Source organism: Scomber scombrus, chromosome 22 (genome assembly GCF_963691925.1).
Source record: "Scomber scombrus chromosome 22, fScoSco1.1, whole genome shotgun sequence".
Lineage (NCBI taxonomy): Eukaryota > Metazoa > Chordata > Actinopteri > Scombriformes > Scombridae > Scomber > Scomber scombrus.
The window spans coordinates 6,270,750-6,297,164 of NC_084991.1; the positions used below are offsets into that span (position 1 = coordinate 6,270,750).

A 26,415-nucleotide genomic window follows, 5' to 3' on the forward strand; every position below is an offset into this window, starting at 1 on the left:
GCAGTTTCACAAAGGGCCAGTCTTGACCATATTGGTGCCTTTGGTGAGATTTCAAGTTGGAGAACCAAAAAATGCATTAATTGTACCTCCAGTCCTAGAATTTCAAATATGAACTCACACTAAAACGAAGTGCAGCACTGGTACCTCCAGCCCAGACAATGTCCTCTCAGTCCTCTGGGCAAAAAGGCACTTGGGGGTCAAGAGGCCATTCAATTAGTGTTTGGTGGCATTGCCCGAGGTCACACTTGAAATTTAGAGGCTGTTGGGCAAAAACAGCTCAGTAAAGCTTTGAAAAATCAAAGGTGATGGGGAAAAATAAAGGAGACTAGATAGAAGGAATGCCTGCACACTGACTCAGATATCTCTTTTCATTATTTGTGACATTTTGACCAGCTGAAGGTCTGAAGACCTGATTCAGCATCTAGTGTATTGTTTTTTGTATCCAGCACCTATCGCACTGAGGGTTTATGGACATGCACACTACTTTGTTTCATTGAATAAAAGAAGGAAAAACATTAAGAATGTGTACAAATACTCACTTCCAAAACTTGTATAAAAGCAAGCACACCTGTCAGTAAAAAAAAATTCAAAAGAACAACATGTCCTACTCATTTGGTGCCCTGGGCGACTGCCTATGCAATCTATACCACGTGCTGTCCCTGGTTTGACACTTGAAAAGCTGTTTCCACATGAATCTGTTTAAGAAAGAAAGTCCAATCCAATCCACTTTATTTATAAAGCACAATTTTAACAAACACAAGGTTTTCCAATGTGCTGCACAACAAGATAAAACACAATAAATAGACAACACAATAGAAGCACAATAAAAAGATAAAAATCAATAAGTTGAAGATATGTACCCACCAGTATAATTTCAACTAATTTGGAAACCAATTGTGGTCCAAATGCGGAAACTTAAAATTGTGCACAGATAAACAGATAATTTACTTACAGTGAAGTAGGAAACATGTCTTAAAACAATCCTGGGGGTATTTAAATAGTCCTACGGCCATTCTAACTCAATCTAATTTAATAGTATAGATGTTTTTAAATATGGTTGTTTTCATGCCTTAGTTCACTTAGTGTTATCATAGTGATTGTGTAAATAAAGGCAGAGTAAGACATCTTCCCTCCCTCCTTTCTATTCACAGAAAAGCAAAGAGTAGCAGAGTCAGATCGGTGACGCGCACTACTCAGATCACAAAAATGCCGGTATCACCAAAGAATCCATCCATCATCGGTCCAGTCATGGCTCTGTTTGACATAAATCAATGATTATTATATTAGCAGGTTACAATCTCATTGCCCATCAGGACATGTACTCTTTGTCAAAACACCACACGTCACGTTTTACAAGCTGTGTGCTTTAAATAGAAGCGCTCACTGCAGCCAAAACGCGCTCACATTGGCATATCCTACATGTTTATGTTTAATGACATCAAAACAACACATAAACAACTAAATGCATTTTAATTAATGTTCATTTTGAAACATTATTTTCAACGATGCGTTAATTGCACTCCGTTGCCTAGGCTACATACCAACCTAGACATATCACTTAGTTGAATCCACACAGATGTAGGCTTTGTTATGCTTGTTCTGCTTTATTTCAGATTTTAAATGATACTGATTCAGGACAGAGGAGAGATGAAATGAATGGACCGCAGCTGTCATGGTAAAGCAGCGTTTGCTCTTTGCTCTGTCGGCTAAACACAGACATGAATGAACCGAAAAGGTGATGAAGGAGGAGGGGTGAGTGTGATCTCTATCCTCTTTTCCTGGTTTCCTAAAGGACATGGGTGTTCCCGTTCTCAGCCATCCCTCACGTTTCTCCCCCCACCACCACCCACCCCGCCTCCTTTGTAGAAAAAAATGAGACAAAAAAATGAAGTCAATTATACAACACCCCGGCTCTCCTGCAGCTCCCTCCTCTCCTCCTCTCTACTACAGCTGGTGGCTCCACATGCGCTGCCGCGCTCCGTAACCTCCACCGGGCACACCGGCTCCAGTCTGCAGGCATGTCGGCCGGCGGCTCTGACGGGACGGCTGAGCGGCCAGCGGGTAAGAGCTGTGGGACGGGTCACTCTGGGGGTAACAGTGGCATACTGTATTGGCTGTGTGGTATGAATTAAGCTACTTTTACTGCCAGAGAAAACAAACGTTTTGTTTATTATTATTATTTATTTATTTTTGGGGGACTGGATAAAATTTCAGAAAGTAGTTTTAAAACTTCTTCAGCTCCTTTTAGCGGACCTGCAAACAAAGCACAGGTTTGCTGCTAACTTTGTTGTTCGTTCAACTTCAAGTCAACTTAACAAAGTTTAGGCTACTTCTTAATTTTAAGATGAAATGACAACACAGCTGACCATAGCATAGCGTGCTGTGTAAAGTAACGCGTTACTCAGCTATTAGTGGCAGCTGCGGGCATTTAATTAGTGCACCTGATGGCTGGAGGCACTCCCGGTAAACACTTCTGCTGTCCATTCATTATTTTCCGTAGCTACTACGTGCTCGGCTCTATGTGCAGGAAGGGGGGTACAAGCCTAATGGTACCACATGACTGTAACCATGACGACGATTTCCCTTAATCTTAATATCATTTTAAATATCTCCAACTAGAAACTATACGTTTCTCTAACCTGTCCGAGTCATTTTTGCTTGGTTAACCTTCACCAAACCGTCCTCCGGGAGCTTAGGTTGTCACGGGGTCTGGCCGGGTCCCGTTCAGCTGCCTTTAAACTGGGTCAGTAGATCAGTGGAGCAGCGCTGTCTGAGTCGGGCAGCAGAGGGAGATAGTGGCTCCCGGAAAAAAACATCACAGTCACCTGGTTAAAACTTCAGAAGTCAGCTTCCACAAGTCTATCTCTGAACAAAAACTCTTAAAAACACCTGGTGTGATAATGTAACTAATTTAAATAATTATTCTTAATTATGACACACATATTAGTTAAGTAAATGTAGAATTGTGATGGATAAACTACATAAAGGTACAAAGGAAGTATATACATGTATCATAATAGTATCAATGCCTTATCAATAAAAAGTACATAAGTATCAAAGTTAAGAGTGTCAAATGTTTGCTATAGCTGGTTTAACTAATTCAAGTGTCATTGGTTGTTTAAACTTAATTGTATCATATTTTGTGAACGTATGACTGCATGACAAACTGTTTTAATAAACTATTAACATCATCATCTAAAGTTTATTTATGTCAAAGCATGATACTTTAATGTGTGTTTATTGAGCTGATTTGCCTTTTCTGTCCTTCTCTCACTCTATCTAATACACAAAAACACAAAAATGCATTCGGGTGATTGTTTTTCTGTTATGGTAGATAATATTTATGCTCTCACATGTTTGACTTAAATATCACCTCACTACCCTGACTGTGTGAAGGGTAAGGAAAGTCGCTGATACTATAATGTAGCGCATAGTCAAAATAATTCCACAGTGGAAAAAATGATCCAGATGTTAATGAATGTTTCTCAGACCATAACTCTTGTCACCACTGTCCATCTGTATGTTTAAAATGCTCAAAACAGTCAATACTTAAGCCAAAATATAATGTAGGTAAATGCACAGCTTCTACTGGTTGCCTAATAATGAGCATACAAATATGTGTGACATACAGAAGCAGAGATTTGAGTGAGTAGAATCAAGAATTATTGCTGTCGAAGTCAAGTTGCAAAGTGTTTATTCCCAGTCTGATTTCCCTGTTGAGTCGACACCTCTTGTAACCATAGCAACCAGATAAAGGAGAATAATGAAATATTTCCTTCTCACATGTAGGCCAACAAAGTGAAAAAATGTCTGACGGAATGGAAATATTTAAGGGCTATTAGTGAGGAGCACTTCTAACCCTAACCCTCCATTAAAGACTGGATAACTGGCCTTTTAAATGTAACATTTCAACTAGAGATGCTTTTAAAGGTGTTGACAATTCTCCATTTCAAGTGATATATTTGAATAGCACACAAGAAATAGTATGTTTTTAAAAGAAATATATGCTATGTAATGTTGTTCCAAGCTCTGGCTCACTGCATGTGTCTGGGTAACAGACTCCGCTTTTACTGCTTTTACTGCTTTAACTGCTTTAACTGCTTTAACGTTCATGCTCCTATATTCTTGGGTGTAATGTATATATGCAGCTCCCTCCATAAAAAATAATTGTATGTGCTTTGAAATAGAACAGGCATGGTGTTATCTGTTTTTAAAAAAAAAGAGTCTCTAATTACAAAACATCCTGAACATTTGCATCGACCAGTTTGAGGAGTTCCAGCAATTGTAGGTCAGTAAACCAGAAATAACCTAGAACATACTGTACTCTAACTGTAGGATTTAAGGCTTGCCTTCTCTCTGCATCCATCCAAAACCACAACACAGTGGTTATGGTCCTAAAAGCAAGCAAGAAGGCAAGCAAGCAGAGGCAGTGATCTCTGGCATAATGCAACTATAGTAATGTCTCAGGTGGATCGGATCACACTGATGACAATGAAGAATCGCAGCATTCTGACCTTGAAATGAGGTGAAAGAGACAGAAATATTTCGACTCGACTGTGTTCTGTATGTCGTATGCTTTACACTAAGGCAGCCCGTCGACAATTACGTTTCGGTGACGTATTTTCAGTTCAGTTCAAAACTTTATGAAGGACAAAGCTAAAAGAAAACTTTATTATGTGTGTTCCTGTCTGCACAAATATCAGGTCATGAAATTGTACAATATAATTGAGTTAAATGGTGATCTCAACATTTTGTACATTAGATCATAACTGTTTAAGGATCATACAATAAAAAAATAAAAATAAAATCTATATTGTATCGCAAGATAAAATCATTATCCTATCAGTAGATGCTGCCAAAGTATGTCTGCTAAATTAGACCTGTCATGATGACTACTTTAATTGGACGATATATTGTCTCAGAAATAATGGCGATAAACGATATTATTGTCATTGAAGATCGTTTTATACCACTGATACAATGCTATGGCAATATTGAAGTTAAAAGAATGATCGAGGCCATGTCCATGTATCTACGATAAGTCGATATATAAACATGATGTAAATAATTATGTTATTGTACGATAAATCAATAATTTAATTATTGTGACAGGCCTTTGCTAAATTGCTGATCTATTTCTGCTATTACTGCCAATATTATAAATAATAATAATAATAATAATGCATTATATTTAAAGGCGACTTTCAAAGCACTCAAGGACAAGGATAAATGAACTGAAAACAAAGCAACAAAGGAATAGGGTAATGATACAAGAGCTGCTGCATTGTCAGATAAAAAAAGTGTAGGAAAGCCATATAGGGAAGTAAAAGTTCAGAGAAAGGTTATGTGATGTTGCATTTAGAATGAGTAACAAATCACTGTGAAGGCGCACACTAGTGGTCTGAACTGAGGCCACTAATGGATTAATAACACTTCAAAAGGAAGTGATTCCGGCTCTGATGGGATCTTGAAATTGCGTCCTTGAAACAGCCATCTGTGCTGAATATCAACAAAAGGAAGTGCTCTTGTGTGCTAGCATACACACATAGTATTCAGGCTGGCTGTTCTGGTAATAAATCATAAAAAAACATTTGTTGGAGATGAGGGCGATTTTACACTTGTAACTACGACTGTATATGCTTGTCCTGGTTCCTTTGTCTGGATATGCATATGCTCTCTGTCTCAGCTAAAGTAATAATAGAATGGGTGACATCCTATTGCAGACAACATAGATACGATTAAAGTTAATTGTTAACATTTGGTTAATTCACTTTGAGGAAGTAGCTCTGTTGAATATTACTTATTGACATTAATATAATTAATAAAGATCATTATTTTTCTAAGTAATGCAAAATGTGTTTATATGAAGCAATGTCCAACATACTTTATGGACTGTTGAGCATACATGTAATTATATTACAATAATATATGTATGTAGAGACTATTCAAATAGTCAGCAAAGCAAAGTAGCTAGAAGCACAACCAGGTTAAAACACAAACTGTAACAATGTCATGAATAATGGTCAAATATAGTTCATTCAGATTGTCGTTTAAATTTATGACTGATGGCTTTGAAATATAAGCTGCTAAATTTCCATACTATTTGAATTTACAATGTAGTAAAAGGTGATACACAAGATAAAACAAATGAGGCACCCGCCGTCATGCTACAGGACAATCTACAATAATAATACGATGATACGATTGAAGTCAGTCATTCATCACTGGACGCCCTACACACTAACATTTTTGCTTCAGTTGTAAACAATGTGAAGTAAATACCCTGACATTTAAAAAATCAGGAATGGCTAGGTATAAATAAATGATAAATTACAATATTAGTTTTATTTCTATTTATGAAAGTTAATGTGTTTTTCGTTTTTTCTTTTGTATACTTCAAAACAGAATTGACCTTCTTATGTTAGTTATATTTTTTAATTAATTTTGTAAGATTGCTGTACAAGATGAACAGCATCAATGTATTTGTATTTACAGAACAAATAATAGAAATCATTATCAAACCATTTAAACCAATTAAAATAATTTTAAATAATAAATACTAATTTAGATTAGTACTGATTGGTAATTGTTAGTAATCTGTTCACTGTCTTCAGTATTTCATGAAGACCAGTACTTACTAACTTGTCGTTATTAGTCAAGTTGTTGGAACATTTTTCACTATGAGAATTAAAGCTGTGTATGACCAACATTTACATTTTGAATTGCTTGCTATGGTGTTTAGATGCAGAGTTCATTTTTATAGGTTAGCTCTTATACATTAATGAACATTTTGCAGTGTCTACTTTCAAACCAGCAATACCTTCTTTGGCAGTTTCATTTGGGTGCTGATTTGAAATAAAAAGCAGTCCATCAGTGAACTGGCAATACCATTGTACACAAGACTTTAATCCCAGTTTGTGTCCAGACGTTTGCTGTGTTTAGCACAGACTGTCTTTGTAATTTCTGCTGTTTGGACACTCTAACATTCCTTTCTGACCTTTAACGATCTGTTATTGTCGTTTTTGGCTCTGTGTTGGAGATGGAATCAGAAAACATCAGGTTAGCAAAACTTGCTGTGCTTTTGTAAATTTAAAAGCTAGATCTTTTAAATTGAGCGCAGGACTGAAAAAACAACAACCCATAACCCAACAATACAGTTGCTTGCATCCTCTGCAGATGTAACAGTATTGTCATTTACCTTAAAAGTGTGTCAACAACCAGATAGAGATAATGCGATGCTTTACAAAGTTATTTGCTTTCATCTGTGAAGGTTTTTTTGGGACATTTGTGACTCCATATTGTATTTATTGGCTGTTTGTTGGCCTTGTTTTTTATGGGATTGTGGGACCAGTTTTGTGCTTTTTATTGTTGTACTGTGTTAGGGATGTTGCATCGTGATATTGTGTGTAATTCAAAACAGGTCATCTATACTCCAGTTTACGCCCCCAAATACCTTGAAGTCATTGCTTGTTAGAAAAGATACAGCATTAAACAAGTGCATGTAGGTCATTTCATGCTTACTCTTGCTTATACTGAATTAGTTACACTCCTCTGAATCTCCTCTATTGCATTTCTGGATTTCAGTCCAAAGGTATGTCATCTGATGCACTGCAAGCTTGGCCTCCCGTCAGCAGTCTTGTCACGACTGGAGCTTTTGGCTCAGGCGTGACTCACAATGTGACTGCCTATAGGTGTTTTGAGAACTAGACAAAGCAGGCACTGTCGCTTTTATAGACGGCACGTTTAAGCCAGTCAGCTGGCAGTGCTCACCCTGGTGCCTGTAGGGAATATATTCCGACATATGAGGAAACAGGAAAAACAGTGTGACGTTTGAGGCAGCGTGTTGTGCAGCATCAGCGGTGGAGAGATGTGGTGGGTGGAAGGGAGAGCCGGCGAGTGTCTGCTCCCACATTCCACTTTTGCGTCAGTGGTGACCCACTAAACTCCTCTGAAGGGATTAAAGAAAATGATGTCAGTATAATTAAAGTTCCCTCGGTGCTGATCGAACTGTTGAAGACATGCAGGGTTGAAAAATGTGCTGTTTTTGTTTGTGAGGTGAGGTGTAACAGTTCAGTTTGACCTTTCAGCCACGCTCCCCTTACTTTACTAGGTTTTCTTTAAAAATCTCTGAATAAAGTGTTGTTCAAAAGTTGAGGATAAACATTGAAATGAACTTTAATGCTTGAAAAATAACAGTGTCCCTGACTGTATTATGAAAGTAGCTTGAAAAATATGAGTTAATAATTAATTATCATTAATATAAATGTATTTTCTTAAGTGTGAGTCCAGCGGAACAGTGGGAGAATATGGGCCAGTCATCATCAACAGTCATCAACAGTGATGTTGAATAGCTTTCTTCACTTTTATCAACACTTTTTTTTACCCAAATGGATGTCACAATTTGATGTATGGGAGTCCTGAGTATAAATAGGTCAGTGTAACAGCATTATATAAATGTTAGGAGCCCAAACCCATTTACTCTCACGTGCCTTCTAAACTGACAAACTCCCAGCATAGCTGGAGGTTTGGCGCCATTCAATGGAAACTTTCAGCCAGTGCATCGAGAGTTCACCTAGAAACAGATGACTACAGAGTGGGGTGGAGCTAAACCTGTGTGTGTGTGTGTATGTGTGTGTGTGTGTGATGTGTTCTCTCAGGCTACTTTTGGGGACAGTTAATTGGGAACAGTTTGTCCAACTGGGGACAAAATGCGTCTCCTCAATTGGGAAAAAGCAGATTTATGGGTCAGTAGTTAAGGTTAGGGTTAGGATTAGGCAAGTAGTGGTTATGATCAGGGCTAGGGTTAGGGTTAGATAAAAAAAAGAAACAAGTCGATTGGTGGAACTCAAACTTGAACTTTCAGGCTACCAAGGATGACAAACTGAGCAGACCTCTGTCCAGTGAGATTATGTTCTATATTGTACATGTTCTGCTCTCTAATGGGCTTCACTGTGGGTTTACCCCTACGAGGCGCGGCAGTGGCACCCTGAGAAAAAATTGTTTTCATTGACTTTCCAATCAGGGGGTAACATGTGTACTGCACCCTTCCACCTATAGAGGCCCATTGCCCCCGTTGCTCGCCTCCCTTTTTTTACTCAGCCACCTTGAGATCTACACTGCGATTTCTTGGTCCACCACCCGGTTTTGCAGCTTTTAACTTGTTTCATCATGTTGGATACAAAACCCTGTTTCACCTGTGCCACACCTATGATGTAGAGTAGACAGACAGGCACGAGTCCTGTTTCTTCTGCCTTGGCCTGTGGTATCAGGAGGAGTTCGACTCCTGGCCCGCCTGCCTCATGCTCCCCTGGGAGAAGCAGCAGTGTTTGTGACAGACCCCTCTCCGAGGCTCGGATAGGCTTCTTCTCCTGTTATTCCCTCGTGCCCAAGTTGGGCACGAGACCCATACTGGACCTGTGTGTCCTAGACGGCCACATGACACAGAGGCCCTTTACATATGCTACATTCAAACAGCTGCTGGAGTGTAACCAGCCAGGCGACTGGATGACATTCATAGACCTGACTGATCTGTACTGCCACTTTCCCCAGCATACTAAGCCAGTCACCATCCGACATCCTAGTCAGCAGATACCCCTGCTCTACGCCATGACTACACAACTGCTGGAGAAGCGTAGAATGTGCTTGAGGACACATTCCACCAGTGGTGTCACGTCCTTAATGGCACTTTTCAGGGATGTCTCATTGAAGGACATCTGTCTGGTCACCTCCTGGCTGTCCACTTAGACCTTTGCACAGTCATATATCAGGGACATCACTGCAGACTCTGTGTCCCATTCAGTGCTAGTGCACTGTCGGGAGGAACCATGGCTGGATCAGACTGAGGTGAGCCCAGGTTTGCTGGCTTGTGCAGCCCAGTGCAAGACCCTCAGGTAGGCAGCGCTCAGCCAGGGGACTGTTGGTATTTTCTTTTGGCTGGGTTTGCACCATACTAAGTCCCCAACAGCTAAGTCCCCAACAGCTTTCTCCTTAGATTTTAACCAACCGTGAAGCCCATTAGAGGGCAGAGCACATGCAACATAAAAGAGTAGTTACCTGGATATAACTCCAGTTGTATGAGTATGTGTGTAGTCCTCTAACAACAAGCCCTGCTGGGCCCAGCTGTTTTCACCAGACGCCATAATGCATACATTTTATAATTACCTCTGTGATTCATTTACAGGGCTTCAATTATGATAATAACATTTTTGTTAGTTTTTTGGGAGCGGCTGCAGGGTGTTGAGAGTAATTTGTCCAACATATCTTTCATAGCCTGAAGGTGCACCATTGTCCTTGTTTGCTTTCTGTTATCCAATGCAAGTGTGGTCTTGCTGATTTGTTTTTCTGTGTTTGTTTCAAGGGATTGCACTAGTCTTTGATTAGAGTCCAGTCAGCTTCACTCCTCTGGATTATTTCTTTGTATGTGGTTCTTTGAATGCACAACACACCCCAGTGGCAGAGCAAGTCTTATTCATTCATTCATTCATGGTGAATTATTAATACAGCATCCGACAAGCCGGCGCTCAAGGTTGAAGTATTTATTTGCAATCTCACATCACTGTATGGTTGGCTGTTGCTGTTCAGATCTCGCTGCAGAGGAAGAAGGCCCAAACCAAGCAGGCTCCTCGCTGCCAGCTGTCGAGCTGCCAAGGAAACGAAAGGGAGATGTGGAGGATAGGTCAGACAACCATGTACAGTAAGAGGAGCTTCTTACTTTTGTTTACTGTACTGTTCTTATTTTATACTACATGGCATACAATGTATTCCATATATTTCCATTTGATTTTGCAGGAAAAACCTCGATTTCCAAATGGATGATGACCTCAGCAGGTACACTGAATTCTTGGCTTTATTTACCTACTGTGTAAATAAAAGCAAGGAAAATGTTGATTTTGATCCCTCTTTATCTGCAGATCTGAAGGAGAAGATCAGCAAGTCAAAATGAAATGCTTCAGGTGATTCTATTTTAAAATCTAATTACTGTGGCATATGTCTCTTGAATAGCTTGCGTGTGATGTGATCAGCAATTTCAAACCATAATGACTCTCACAGAGTAGCTGCAGTATGAATTTCAGTTTATTATTTTCCTCCAAAAATAACTATGGGAGGTAGGATTTTGTTTTTTTACAACTCTTCCTTTACAGTTTTAAATTGCATTTACAGGGAACCTCACCGCCAGATTGAGAAGCGGAGGAGGGACAAAATGAACAACCTCATTGACGAGCTGTCTGCCATGATCCCCGCCTGTCAGCCCATTTCTCGTAAACTTGACAAACTCACTGTGCTGCGGAAGGCTGTACAACACCTGAAAGCCCTCAAAGGTAACTATTAACCCTTTAAAAATTTCAGGGAATGTCTATTGTGCTCCATCTAATTTAGTGTTTTTGTGTGTGTGTTCTCAGCTGGGACGAGCAGCGCCTTTACTGATACCACCCACAAGCCTTCCATCCTGCCTCATGATGACCTCAGACACCTCCTGCTCAGGGTATGTACAACAACAACTGGTGCCATTTGATGATACAGCTATTTATCCATCTATTGCATCAGTCTATTTATGTATTTATCTTTCTATCTACCAGGCTGCAGACGGTTTCCTTTTAGTTGTGAGTTGTGACCGGGCCAAAATCGTGTTCATCTCTGAGACTGTCTCCAAGGTCCTCAACTTTAGCCGGGTGTGTTAAAGTCCCCAACACACACTCATATTGCTGTCGTCATCAATTATAAGTATTAAAAAGCAGAGGTGCAGTGCATCCTGTTGGTTTTGCTGGCTAAGTTGCACTTCATTAAATTGAAATGTAATTGGACCTTTTGTGCATTTGTTATCAAAATTAAATGACATTCGTAATGTTAATGGCATTGAATCTTTGAGGTATAACATATGAAGCCCCGAAACTGACAAAATGTAGTAAAAGGTTACTGGATGACTAAACAATATAACTCAAAACATGAATAAATAATATTGAGTTGCTGGTTAACATAGTTTCCCTCAGGCATTGATGGCGACCAAAAAGAGAATTGAAAAGAGAGTGATACAGGATTTCCATTATGGCTGGTTGAAGTGTACAAAATGCTGTATACTGATATTACAACTATACAGTATGGATAACTATTGGTGCTTTCAGAAAATATTTACACAATGAGATTTTTGATTGACTACTTGAGGATTAAAGGAAAAGTATAAAACTACATTTCTTTTTACAGTCAAGTTTAATTATTATATAACAGTAATATTTATTAATACATTTAATCATATTTTTGACTGATCTGATAACTTAATTTAGTCAATTCCTGGGTTTCATATATAAAGCTCCACTACACTTGCTCTCAACATCCTCAGTTTGTGCTGTTACTACATGATCCTTTTGGGGTTGAGGAAACAAATCTTTACAACACAAATTGTTGTGGACACAAATGTATGTCAGTCTACAGAATCTATGAGAAAAGAGAAACTCATAAAACATTTTACAGACCTCTGCTTTGGTGAAATTCTGATCAAACTATAAATAAAGAAATCCAGGTCAAATTCTTTCAAAATGTGCTTGGCTTGCAATCTCTTAGATTTGATACATTTTCTGAAAGTCAGTTTGTAGTTCTTGGCAGCTGCAATGATAACCACACCTGCTCCACATTCTTGACCAAATTGTCTAGCTTTGAGATGGACTGTAGGCAAGTACAGCGGAGAGGGATGCAGATTAGGAGAGACACAAGTGAAAAGCTTCTAGAGAAATTTGACTCCACGTCTGCAGGGCAGCATGTGTTATTTGGGGACTTACCACTAAACCATGACTGGGAACGCTGTAACAATTCTCTTATTGGTTCTATTCAAAGCCCTCGATTATGGTCCAGATACATTTCTTGTGTGCTGAGCTGATAAATATTTTTCAAATCAAGCAGGTTTGCATAGCAGATGTGAAATTGCAACACTGACATAGACAGGAAAGTAAAGTGGAGATAGGAAAAAAGTGAATTTATGTATGTGGGTCATTTGCATTCACAGGTGGATTTGACAGGGCAGAGCTTGTTCGATTTAATTCATCCCAAAGACATCAACAAGTTAAAGGAACAGCTGTCGTCTTCTGAACTGTCCCCCCGCCAACGCCTAATTGATGCTGCAAGTACGTGTCTTGCCATGCCAGGTTTGACTATAAACTGCAGTTGACACTGTAACCATATATGGAAGAGCTAAAGGCAACTAATCAAGATGGGAATCAGTTGAATTATCAATTCTGGCAAACTGACAAGAATCCAAAACAGTTTTTAATTCCCATGAATGTGGTCTATCTGTGCACAGCTGGGGTCCAAGTCCAGGCGGATACCCCTGTCAGGGCATCCCACTTGTCCACTGGAGCCCGACGATCCTTCTTCTGCCGTATGAAACATAGCCGAGTGGCAGGGAGCTCGCTGCCTACTACTTCCAAAAAGAAAGGTGGGTTAGATTGTGATTCACACTACAAGGTTTACGAAGCACCTTCACCGGCCAGTTTTACATACTCACTTAGTGATGTCATGACGATAACATCCAACTAAGTTCAGTTAGAGGCATTTTCATTGAGCATTTATAGCAAATGGTTATACAGTCTGTTGCAGACAACAGTAAAAACAAAGATATAATAGTTAGAAATATCAGTTAATAAAAGATTCATGAAGTGGAGGAGCAATTTTTGATGCCCGTCCCTTACATAAAAAACCTGTGCATTTCGCTTAGACTATGTTACATGACTCAAAGGGATCGGCATTAAAAAATTGACTACTGTGTTACAAAGTATCTGTTTCTTTTACAAAATGTTGTAGTACAAGCCTGTGTACATAAAAACACAGAAGTAGAAATTAACGACAATTCCCAAGTTGCATTTTGTACGGTGGCCTTGAATTTTGGCAGGAAACATCTAAACACCTAGCTTAAAATTCTGTTACATAACAGCTGATGGCAAGGGGACACTAAAGATTACTGTGGTGAGAAAACTTTTTACAATCTAAAATTTAGGCTCAATTGTGGAGAAATTTAGCAATTATAGCTCTGTGGCTATGTGGCCTTATGGCCGTGCTACACCTGCATGAATATGATTGGACGTGACTGGTCATTTGATAGCCGCACAGCTGGTGATTAAGCCAGCAATTGCAAAGCATGAACGAAACAACTGGTGCTATTCAGCTAATAAAATCTGACTTCAGTGCTCTCTATGCTTCAATATTCTTCTTCTCCATATCCACTCAGTTATAAAGGAAAGCTCTATTTCAGATAAATATTTAAAGACAGAGAACATGACTCTCCTTCATTTCCCATGACCACAAGTTTCTCCAATCTGGTTGTTGCTCCATACTGTGTCCTATTTTCCAGCCCTGGATCAAGTAAGTATGTCTAAATGATTCTCAGATTTGCTCCACTTGGAATACCAGATGGATGGGATGTGCCGCTGAGGGCAACACAACAAGTGGCAGAAAGTTTACACAAAATCCAAAATCGTTTTTTGAATTGGACTTTACTGCAGTTTTCAGATTTCTCTATTATTTAAAGACAAAAATTCTACAAGAATTCAGATTCATTATGAGAATCTCCGGTATTTTTATACATACAAATAAGAGAGCATTGAGGTTATTCAACTAAGAGTAACGGCTTGATTGAGTTTGTCTTGAAAAGGTGGATCTATTCAGCATAAACTCCTGGACCTGTGGGGCTCAAACAGATGAGAAGAGGGAGGAGGTATACAAATGCATATTTAAATTAAAGATATTTAAATGTGTTTCTAGGCAATGAGGTCAGTGTTCAGGCAGCCAGTGGAAAACAAACTAAAAAAAAGAAGGGAAATAGCGGCTGTGTAGGTGGAAACAAACAAATGATCTGCTCTGGATCCCCCTCCACCTGTTTGCAAAGGTTTGCTGGCTTTGAGTATAAGTAGTTGAGCCTTGTCCTTTATTCCTAAGCCAGGGCATGACTGAATGTCCACAGTAAAGATCAAGAAAACATCTGATGTATTTTGAGCCTCTATAAATCAAATGAATGAATTGATACATTGAAAGTTACTTAAATATTGAGAAGAAACAAAGCAATGTTTTTAGTAATGACCAAAATGTAATGACATAAATACATCTGTTGTTAAAATACACAGGAAAAGGTCATTTTCCAAACTTTGTACAATGTGGGTCAGAATGTTCTGTTTGATTTGTTGGTGGAAGGAATTCAAACAGATGCAGTCATTTAAAACAAGTTGTCCTGAACAGGAAGTAGGTCAGCGTTACAGCATTGTGTAACACAAAGTAAAAAAAAAGGTGGTCAAAACCCCACTCACTGTAAATCTGATTGCAGTCATAGAAACAAGAGAGGTGCTGCCAGCTGGTGGCAAATATCAGCTACTGCACTATGGAACATAAGCACAGAAGGTAGTGAAAATTATTGATCATATTGTGTTTAGCTGTCATTACATTTTATCTCATCTGTAACATGATCATAATATACCTTCAATTACTATGGAAATCAAAATACATGAAATCATTAACTTATTCCTTCCTCAAATACCATTTCGACTGTCTAGTTAAATGGCCCTTCATTTAATAGGTTAAATGATAAAGGGATATCATGGAAAAATAGAAACAAGCATGCATTAAGTATTCTTTGTGTATGCTAAACCTGATTACTGAATGACATATTCCTTTATTGTGACAAACATGGGCAGTGTAATCTATATTGTATGAGATGTGTGTGTTAGTGATGACCGAGGATAGAGCTTTTTTTATTTTTATTTATTTTTATTTCGTTGTATTGACCTCAATGCATTGACAATAAAGACAATTCAATTCAATTCAATATTGACTCAATCTCACATACATTTTCCTGGTGTCTTAGAACTGCATTCATTGATTTTAAAAAAGAAAAGAAAATGTTGACACATTATCACTGTATAAACACTGTATATACACATCCAGCAGATACATGTTTTTGTTTACCTGATGAATGTAAACCCAATATTCACTCCACTTTTTAGCTCTGCTCTGGTTTCCCCCAACTGCTGAGAGAAATATCTGGCCATTGATCTTATTAAATGGACTGTACTTATATAGCGCCTTTCTAGTCTTTTCGACCACTCAAAGCGCTTAACACTACAACTCATTCACCCCATTCACACACATTCATACACTGATGGCAGCTACCACGCAGGGTGCCAACCTGCACATCAGGAGGAAGCTAACCATTCAGTCGCATTCATACACCGTTGGCACAGCAACGGGAACAATTAGGGGTTAAGTGTCTTGCCCAAGGACACATTGACATGTAGACTGGAGGAGCCGGGAATCGAACCGCCAATCTTCCAATTGGAGGACGACCGCTCTACCTCCTGAACCACAGCCTGAATCAGCCTGAACCGATCTTTGTATGTCTGCTGTTTGATGTTTGGCATGTAGTGTACAGTTGGTTTATCAGAGGTGAAATCACCTGCCTGCGGAGTCATTTGATGTATCGTCACAAAATTATTGATTGTAGCACCTTTGAATACTCACTATGTATTATCCTCTGCAGCTGAAAATAGTCCCCAACAAATGCAGTGTTTGCTCCTGTTTATGTTTGCTAAACACTGCAGTGCCCACCTGTTATAAGAAATGACTGAGCCTTTAAAAAGAAAAGAAAATATACGCTATGTATGTCTACAGTTAGGACAAATGAGCTTGGGGCTGATTGCCACAGGAAGGGTAGGAAAGACACAACGTACTGAGAGGCTAGGTTAGACATGATGATATATTGTATGTAAAATGCTAGTCTTACCCTTTAGAAGCGTTAGATGGTTTCCTTTGACCATTTAGGGTCCAGTATAGTGTCTTAATATAAATAAAAGTTGGATTTCTGATTCCTGTTTGACTGGAATTTATGCATTACAGTAATACAAATAAGGTGTCATTAATAAAAATTGAAACATGACACAAGTTGACATAACTTCCATAGTGATCCTGGTTTATTTACTTAGATTTCAGCTATATTTAACTTGACGATGCATCATCTATAACTACTTTTTCTACCCACAGATACTTACAGATACTGTACCCTCCACTGCACTGGGTATTTGCGGAGTTGGCCGAGCAGTCAGCTGGACTCAGAGGGTGATGCCGAGAAGGAATCCTCTAACCTGACCTGCCTGGTTACCGTGTGCCGCTTCCAACCTCAAGTGTCCCACCAGCCTTCCAAAGATATCAACGTCAAGCCCACCGAGTTTGTCACCCGCTGTGCGATCGACGGCAAGTTCACTTTTGTAGACCAACAGTGAGTTTCCCTGATTCTATCTACCTCCAGCCACACCATTTAGGCCTACCATTTCCCCCATGAGTCGTGGATTTGCTATGAACGCAGGGTTCGACTGAGAAAAGAAGAGCAGGGCCGTGTTGTGGTACAGCACATTTTGTCCTTTCACTGTCAGTGGAGATAATCCTTTCTGTCTTTGCTGTTGTTTCTTAGAAGGAGCTGTGCATCTTGATGACATCATATGAAAATATCTTCTCATTTGTTGGGAAGTAATTTCACACCTCAAGTATAGTGAAGCATTTTATCGCATTTACCGTGTGTGACTGATGATGATAATACAGATGTTCAGTGCACACTTTCATGCCATTTCATCCGTCACTGTTTTTGGTGAGCACAATCCTGAGAGACACAGAGAGAGAGGGAGAGAGATGGAAAACACCACAATAACCAAACCCTCCCTTTATTCTCTCTTTCCCAGATCCACGACAATCATAGGTTATTTGCCGCAAGAAGTTCTTGGCACGTCATGTTATGAGTACTTCCACCAGGATGACCTGCAGCACCTTGCAGAGAAACACAGGCAAGGTGATGGAGCATAACCACTACAGCTGGCTAAATTAATACAATATCTATCTATAATTTGTAGTCCAAAACAAAATATTCATGTTCAGAGGACTGCGGAGAAAGAAAATGTTTTGCTGTGAAGTTAAAGAAAACCCCTCAATATTTATCAATTAGCTTGTAGGAATCTGTTTCATTGTGCTTTGTCATGACACTTTTGTCCATTCTCCTGGTAGTTCTCCGAAGCAAGGAGAAGATTGAAACACAGTGCTACAAGTTCAAGGCAAAACATGGCTCTTATGTTTTACTCCAAAGTCGGTGGTTTAGTTTCACAAATCCATGGACCAAAGAAGTTGAGTTTATCGTGTCCTTAAACAGGATTATCTCGTAAGTATTGGTTCATTTATAAAGAAGTGGTTGAACAGCACCTCAGAGTCATTATGAGAGTAACATCCATTCATTTTGTCACTCATTTTACAACTGAAATGTGAGTTCTTTAGACACAATCTTCTTGATGATGATTCATCAAAACCCTCTCATACAATATACCCATATTGTGCTTCATGATGGTATAACATATATTTAAAATACAGTTTATATACAGCAGCTTAAAAACTCCTTTTCACCAGCAGGGGGCCTGGTCACACAAAGGATGATGAGGAGGCAGGCAGCTCAAAAGCACTAGGTAAGGGAAATACATACTGTATATTTCAAAATTTGTCTGATGTTAGATTTAACTGCTTTCCTGTTTTTTCCACAGAAGACACAAAGCAAATACCTATAATTCCCGGCCTCTCAAGTGGTGCGGGCAGGATGATCTACGCAGGCAGCATAGGGACCCAAATTGCAAATGAGCTCATCGACTCCTACAGGTGCATTATGTGTTTATACGTATAAAATGATAAAACTAAATAGAAATGGTTGTTTTCCTTCTGTATTTGTATAAGATTGAATGGGATGAGTTTTTGATCAAGGGTACATTGAATACAAGCTCAGGATATAAACGAGGTAGATCCAACCTGTAATGATATAATAAACTTAAAATTATGATTTATACTTATTTTGTATAATTATATGTATCATATATAATTTTTTTGTTGTGTTCCTGCCAGTAGGATGAACTCTTCTCCATCAAGCGGCGCTTCCAGTCCGTTTGGCCCGGTGCAGGAGAGGAGTCCACTGGTTTCCCTGCAAACCAGCAGGAGTGTGAGTGATCACTGTTCATTAACATGGGTGCACATGACACTCACTTAACATAAAGCTCCAGTCATAATTTGATTTAGTAAATGTCGTGACACAGGCAGGTTTAATACTAATGCATGGCAACTGTTGTGGCATAAAGACATATATAAGTGTATGCTAATTTTAATGTATTTTATGCTAATTGTAGCAATGTGGTATTCTCTATACAAATTAACGCTCTCCCATACCATTTTCAATCAAATTAATGGTGATATGCAGAGTTCTGATAATGTAGGCTCGTCATTAGGAGGCATCATTAATGTTATGCATTGCACATGAAGGAATTATTTCATCATATACTAATACTTTTTCTTACAGTAAATAAAAAATTTTTCCCCCAATGTATGCTCACATGTGCTTACAGTGTCTCTGAAAGTCAAATATAAGAGGTTTTAACACACAGCAAAATAGAATTTTTGTCTTTAGCTACCTCAACATTTTCCTCCTGAGTTTATTGACATTGGGCCCTGAGCAGTGTTTTAACATTAAATGACTTGTTTCAGCCACCCAGCAGAGAGGGGGCATCAGGCAGTTCATCACAGTCCCAGCCTGACTCAAGGACAACAGTGGGCACCAGCAGTGCAACTTCTGAAAGTACAGGTACTGTGAGCAGGATCATTATAAATACATGCTGTAACAGTTATTCTCTAAATCTCTTCGAAGATGAAGAAATCCAAAGGCTTCAGAAATTCTTTTGACATTTTATATTAGAGAAGGAGGGATAAAAGCAGCCCACACATTTAGCCTCAAGCCTCATCCTCAGTGTGCTACCAAATCTGAATTCAGCAGTCTGGATTCATACAGTTAACCCCACTATCCCACAGCTGACTCAATCATTAGGTGGTCTCATTAGATGATATAAGAGATGACAGCAGTAAAATCCAACATTTCTACAAATGCAGATCCATGTTCCCTTATTTTTGTGGAGCTCCATCTTCATTGTTCTCAAGCAGAATGTAGAAGTAGATGTATTGTTCTACAAACACCACAGACAAAACTTTATTATATCCAGTGATGCTTTAAAAACACTTATCAACGTATCAATAAATAATCTGCTCTTACTCATGTAACAGAGTTAACTGCCCTTGGGTACAACAGAGAAACCTGTTTGTGGCTTCTGTGAAGTGAACAGTGATCTACTGTATAATGTTCTTTTAAAACTTTTGTCTTCTTACTGCATTGCATATAGACAGACACGTATAATCTGTGAATATGACATTAATAACCATTGACAAATTTGCAGGTAAAACAATATAATATATTCCATCCTGTCAATGGATAACCTGCAGTAAGAAGATGTAATTTTAGTTTGTTAGTTGACAAGAATTTAGGATACAGAGAAGTGGGACAAAGGTATTACGTCACTAGCAGCTGAAAACATGGCATGGCAAAAGGCATTCTAGGAAACAGTCTATAAATCAACAAGAATCCAATTGCACACTTTATGTTTGGGGAACCTTACGTAAGTGAGCTGGTGGGAAAAGACAAGGGTCCCCAGGCATTAGGGTACGTCACTACCTCTAAGGTTTACTTAAGAACTTTAACTGAACTGAACTGAACTGAACTGAACTGAAGAGTATTAATGTTATATTCTTTCTTGTAGAGTTTTAGTTGTGAAAAAGATATTCACCTATATTAGCTAAGGCAAGTTGAAAATACACACTTCGAATCTTGATGAACAAATTATTCAAGTGGAAAATCTCATCATCATATAATTTGTTGGAAACCAAAATCATCAACCCATTGAGGGCTGGATTCAAAATCACACCGGAAATAAAAAAAAAAAAAATCCGACATGCATGAATGCCTGTATGCACTCCAAACTATGTCTGGATGTGCCCCTGATGAGTTGGCGGATGGTGTACTGGGGGATCTCCTTCCAGACCTGGATCAGGGCATCTACATACATTTGATTTGTGTTCTGTAAGACTTTTCAAAGGGGGATTTTTCCTTCAGTCTTGTTTTGTGTCATTGTGTCTCACCTAGGCGAGCCATCCCAGCTGGACTTGGACAACATGGAGGTGCCGGGCCTGAACAGCTTCAGCAGTGACGAGGCAGCCATGGCGGTCATCATGAGCTTGCTGGAGACAGATGTGAACATGGGTCAAACGGGGGACTTTGAGGACTTACACTGGCCTTTCTAGAGGGAACATAGACTTTCAGCCCCTCTCAAATGCTCTTGTGCCGTTTTCTTGCCGTTTGCCGAGAACTTGGCCATTCAGTCGTTTTTTCTTTGACCGACTGATCCAGCCTTGCACAACTGAACCCACTGGACTTATACTGAAGGCTGTGACAATTTGTACTTGAGGAAGCCTAAAGGACAGAAGTTTAAGTTAATAGGAAATGTTATGACTGTGATTGCTCTGTTGGTCCCCTGGGCCCACGCCTAAAGGAAAGTGAGGTTAAAGTGTCCCTGGAGCCTGTGGTAGTTCAGTGTCTTCCTCAGTGACACATCTTTTAAGGGGCTTTCCACTCTGTAACCCTGCTGCCATCTGTGAGTGACCAAGGTCTGAAGGAGAGTCAGACCCCTGCTGTGTGCAGCGCTACTAGAGAAATTCCTCAAACCTTTGACATTACAAAAGCTGTGGTACCCAGTGATAACATACGTCTCTAATTGTTCCATTTTTTATTGTTTTTAAAAGGTCCCCTACCGACACATTTGAAGTCATTTTAAAAGAATACTCTTCTGTTGAATGTTCTGTCTGATATCATGTCCAATAAGTATTGACAAGGCTACAAAGAATTCCTTTTCCTTCAATAAGAATTCCAGACTCTATGGATGTGCAAACATGGAGATGCCTTAGGCCTTGCACCAGATCTGGTCCAGGTACACTCCAATTTTGAATATTATGGCTTATTCTAATCATGCCTTAATGTTCAGGAATGATGTCAGAAAGAATGTCAGCCATCATGTGGACATTCTACTGACTTTTACTGAGCTAGTCAAGCAACTTTCATACACTTTAACTGGTTCAGTCATATGATCAGAATACATATGACGAACTAGGTTTAACAATAGGTGCAGGCTGTATGCACAGCAATAACTAATTATTTAAGAAATATTGAGTTGTGTCTTTGACGTTCAGAGGACTAATATAGACCTTTATCCACTATACATTTCAACAGCGTACCATCATAAATGATTGTGTCCAAGTTTTTACATCTAAATTAAAAGAGACTAACATCTTGCATCACTAGCTAACTGACTAACAACAGCTATTAACAATGAGGGCTAATACTATCAAAAACTACTAAGAAATATGTGTCATGGAGAAAGCTCTGTCCTGGGACTAATTTTAATCAAATAAATGCTTGAATAATGACTCTCGTTTACACTTTTGGTCCCAGGACAGACAGTTGAAATGACACCTAGCTTTACAGTCAACCCAAATCTGTGTGATCTCGTTCTCTGGCTTTGGGTTATAAATTGAACAACCCATTCAATTTCAGAATTTCATCCCTTCGACACAGGTTATCCCCACATTGAAAAGTAACTTTTTGCTTAAGATTTAAAGTTCTCATTATGTTTTCTCATTGTGTCATTTGCATATATGACCAAGGCTTCTACAATAGTTGTGATGCCCACCTGCAGACATCTCAAATTTGGATGAATCTTTTATCAGATAAATGGCATAACAGATCATTTATAATTTTCACCTTTTAGTTGAAAAATCACATCTGTTAAATTAAAGTCCAAAATCAGGGGAGGTAACCATTTCTCTACAAGCTTGTAAAATGTTTGTTTTCATACTGAATGTGCACTAAAGGACTGAGCCCTACTATGCCTATACTGTGTTCATATATCCCATACTTACTGTATATCAGACAGTTCTGTGAAAGTAATCCACACTGAGCTCCTGGGAAAATATGGAAGGTCCACCATGGATGGTATGGAGAATGTTTTCCAGTGTTAACAAGGGACAAGCCAACATGCTTTTAGGAGAAAATATTTTATTGCTGTTGTGTCATGTCTTATCCCCCCCTCTGTTGTCCCATAGTAGTGTTTGAACAGCCTACCACTGCACAGAAATTAGACATTGTATTTGTGTTACTAGGGAGATGAAAATGTTGTTTTTGAATGTCCCATTACCACAACAGCCTCTTGTAAAAGAAAACTCCACCCAGAGCATCTCAACATTGTTTTCAGAAAACACCTATTGGGGTTATACAATGTATTTCTGTATACATTTGGTTTTGTGGTACTCTAGGAAACATACCACACTTGCCAATTTTAATAATACTAATCCCAGCAACTTCAATACAGTTCAACATCCCAAAAAGAGCAAAATGAAAATCCATCAGAAGAGACAAATCAATTTCTACACAAAAGACCAGAATGCAATGCAGCTGCAAGATGGGTGGAATTCTGTGCTAAATATTTTGCACCATCATATCCACAGAGGAATAATTATGCTTTCAAGCTATTTACATGTTTTCAGATAAACCCAAATTCAAGATCAGTAGGTTAATGACAGTTATCTGGCATTGGCAGGCAGATGGAAAGAGTTCATCAAAAAGTAAATAACATTTTTATCACAAACAGCCCTTGAAATGTACTTTTTTAATATTAACAGTGCTTGAGTATGTGTGGGTGGATTTTACTTTTAAACTCAGTGACTGGCCTTCATGCAGCACATGTAAACTCTGGTTATATCACTGGTTCCTCTAATCTTGAAAGCATAATGTGATTGTGAAGCCTTGAACACGTTGTTTCTGACATTGTTCAATTGTAAATGAACCATTATGCGCTCTTTGTGGCTTTAAAAGCAAAAACAGTTGGTACTGGACAATATTTGCTGTTGCCATCAGTGCCATTTGAAATGGACACTTAGGAGTATTGAATATGCCCTGCTATCAAAAGATAAAATGTTTGATATTTGTGCAAATTGTCGTTTATGTGTCTGCTGTAACATGGAATGGAAGTTAAAGTCTTTTAAAGTAAAACAGTTTTTTCAGTAATTGTCGGAATTCCTTTTTGTGTTTGTTTTCTGAATTTGTCATTCAGTTTACAGGTTTGATGCAGATCATTTAAACTTCACTTTACACAAATTAATTAGATACTTTCCAGCGTAAATGACCATCATTTATTTCAGTTTTGTCATATTTTTTGGTCAGAGTAGGTTTTAGAGCAAACAATAATACACATTATACCTGCTTATTAAAGTAATGTCAACTATTTACTTAAATTATATATTTTTAAATAGTTATATTTTTCTTATCTGAACAATCACTTTTTCATGAAGTCTTTCCTCATTAAATTAGTGCTGCTGGATAAAAGAAAGGCAGAGGGGATGAGGATTGTAAAAAAGAGGCCGCAACTCAATGTGTTTGTACAGTCATTACTTTAATACAGTTTTTAAAGATAAATTCAATTTAGCCTAACCATAATCTATGCAATGTTCAAAATAACCATTTGAATACATAAATGATTTCTGAATAGCCAATTTATTTAAAAGAGCGGTTAGTCTTTGGAGAAACTGAAGTATAATTGAAACATGGGGGAATATGGTACTATATAAAGGTGTCATTATTTTTAAGCCACTTGGCTGTCTGTCCATATTGGTATAGCCTGGAATAAATTGGTATAACGTGGGTTAAATCCTGGAATAAATACAGAGTCATATTTAATTTATATATCTTTTCTAAAGAAAGAGCTTACAACATCACAACAAAATCACAAGAAAAACTGAAAACAAGATTCCATTATGTAAAAAGTAAAGGAACAGATCAGAGCAAGACAATTTTGCTTGGTTTGATTCTGGCAAGGTACCTTTGCTGCAGGTCATTCCTCTCTCTTTCTACCTGTTTCCAGTTGGCCTCTATGCCACCCACTGTTAAATATAATGTCAAAAAGCCCCAAAATTAAAATCTTTAAAATGTAGTAGGTATCAAGATGCACAATTTTGAGATTGTAATTTCGACTTTATGCTGACGACACAATACTATTTTCTTATCAGATTCACAATGCTCTATATCTAAAATATTAATTATATTAACAGCACATGGCATGTTTCAATGAATCCAAAACTATTCTATTTCCCTAATTGTTATACTACAAAATTGTTATAAAAATAAAAAATGTAACTTATTTTAAAATGTTTCATAAAGCTTTACATATGTAGGGCTAGATAAGATAGGTTTACAGCACAAGATATAAAACTTCTTTCCATCCAAACATATATCTGAAGAAAAGAGCCTTCAACAATCAATTTACCGTTTATATTTTCACATCATTTTAGTTAAGTATCTTCTAACTAAATCTAACTTCTTGCCCATTTTTTCACTAGGAAGACAGAAAATAAACACAATGAAGACAAATGGTAATCTATTGATTTTTGCAGTGTGAATGCACAGAAACACTTATTTAAAATATTTCTATGACGATGCAGGTGCTAATATCATAATTCACTATGTCATGTCACTATGTGTCTATGTATTACTTGTCTTTCCTTTCCATCTAAGGCAGCAAATTTGTCTTGCCTTTGACAGGTAGAATAGGGGACCTATGAACACACCAAAACTGGGGAATAAAAAACATAATTCAATAACATTACACAGTGTCTGTTCAGCATCATTCCAGTAGTTCATGTATAAAACCAGGGGAACCATCACCAGGACTGGGAAGTAAGAAATCACTGCAGGCACCACAACAAACAACACATTTTTCGCTGCCTTTCTCTTTAGGGGTGACTCAGAGCGGGCTTGGTTAAGATGTGTGAGGTGGGCAGGGCTTTGATGCAACAGTGATGAGAGTATACGCCCAAGGCAGGTGATCATTATGAGGAAGAGGCAGGAGACGAGGATGGAAATAGGCACCATCATGAGAGGTGTATCGCTAACTGTACCTGTTAAAAAACAAGAAGATAAACATGATGATTTCAAAACCTCACTTTCCAGTTTTTTTTTAACTGATTATATACTCAAAATGAAAACTACTGTCAAGAAAACATCAGTATTTATTGTTTCCTTCCCACAATAAGGATTAAATAAGGTAGATCTTCAATACTAATTTAATGGAAAAAAAGTTAGTTTTTAGTTAGTATGTAAAAGTTTGTTTGAAATGTCTGCTTTAATACTTAACTTACTATATTTTCTCACTGGTTGTATTTATTTATCTTAATGCATTCTGTTGATTGTTTTTCTTCTCATGTGCTGAGCAAAACCAATATATGATATATCTCATTCCTCTGTGCCATAGACCTCTGTTGCTGTCTTAAAACACAATAAGCCACACCGTTGCAATGGATGACATATTCTTACACTACGCAAATTACAGTTATGGTAGTTTGTTTTGAAAACAGCTACAAGTGACCATGTGTGACATTTAAGTCTCCTGGGGGGGAACATATCTTTGGGAATATGGTTCCATTCACAGTGTTACTAACTTG

At 38.3% G+C, this 26,415-nt stretch overlaps 1 protein-coding gene across 1 annotated transcript; it reads left to right on the forward strand.

Moving 5' to 3' along the window:
• The first annotated feature begins 1,911 nt into the window (after positions 1-1,911).
• LOC134004385 (basic helix-loop-helix ARNT-like protein 2) lies at positions 1,912-23,973 on the forward strand. The gene is made up of 17 exons (XM_062443630.1): positions 1,912-2,061; positions 10,582-10,693; positions 10,789-10,827; positions 10,911-10,952; positions 11,161-11,318; positions 11,400-11,482; positions 11,577-11,669; positions 12,995-13,112; positions 13,289-13,423; positions 17,011-17,245; positions 17,703-17,809; positions 18,022-18,172; positions 18,418-18,470; positions 18,546-18,657; positions 18,901-18,991; positions 19,531-19,627; positions 21,014-23,973. The coding sequence occupies exons 1-17, from the start codon at positions 2,019-2,021 to the stop codon at positions 21,169-21,171; spliced, it is 1,827 nt and encodes a 608-aa protein (XP_062299614.1). The 5' UTR covers positions 1,912-2,018; the 3' UTR covers positions 21,172-23,973.
• The last annotated feature ends 2,442 nt before the right edge of the window (positions 23,974-26,415 follow it).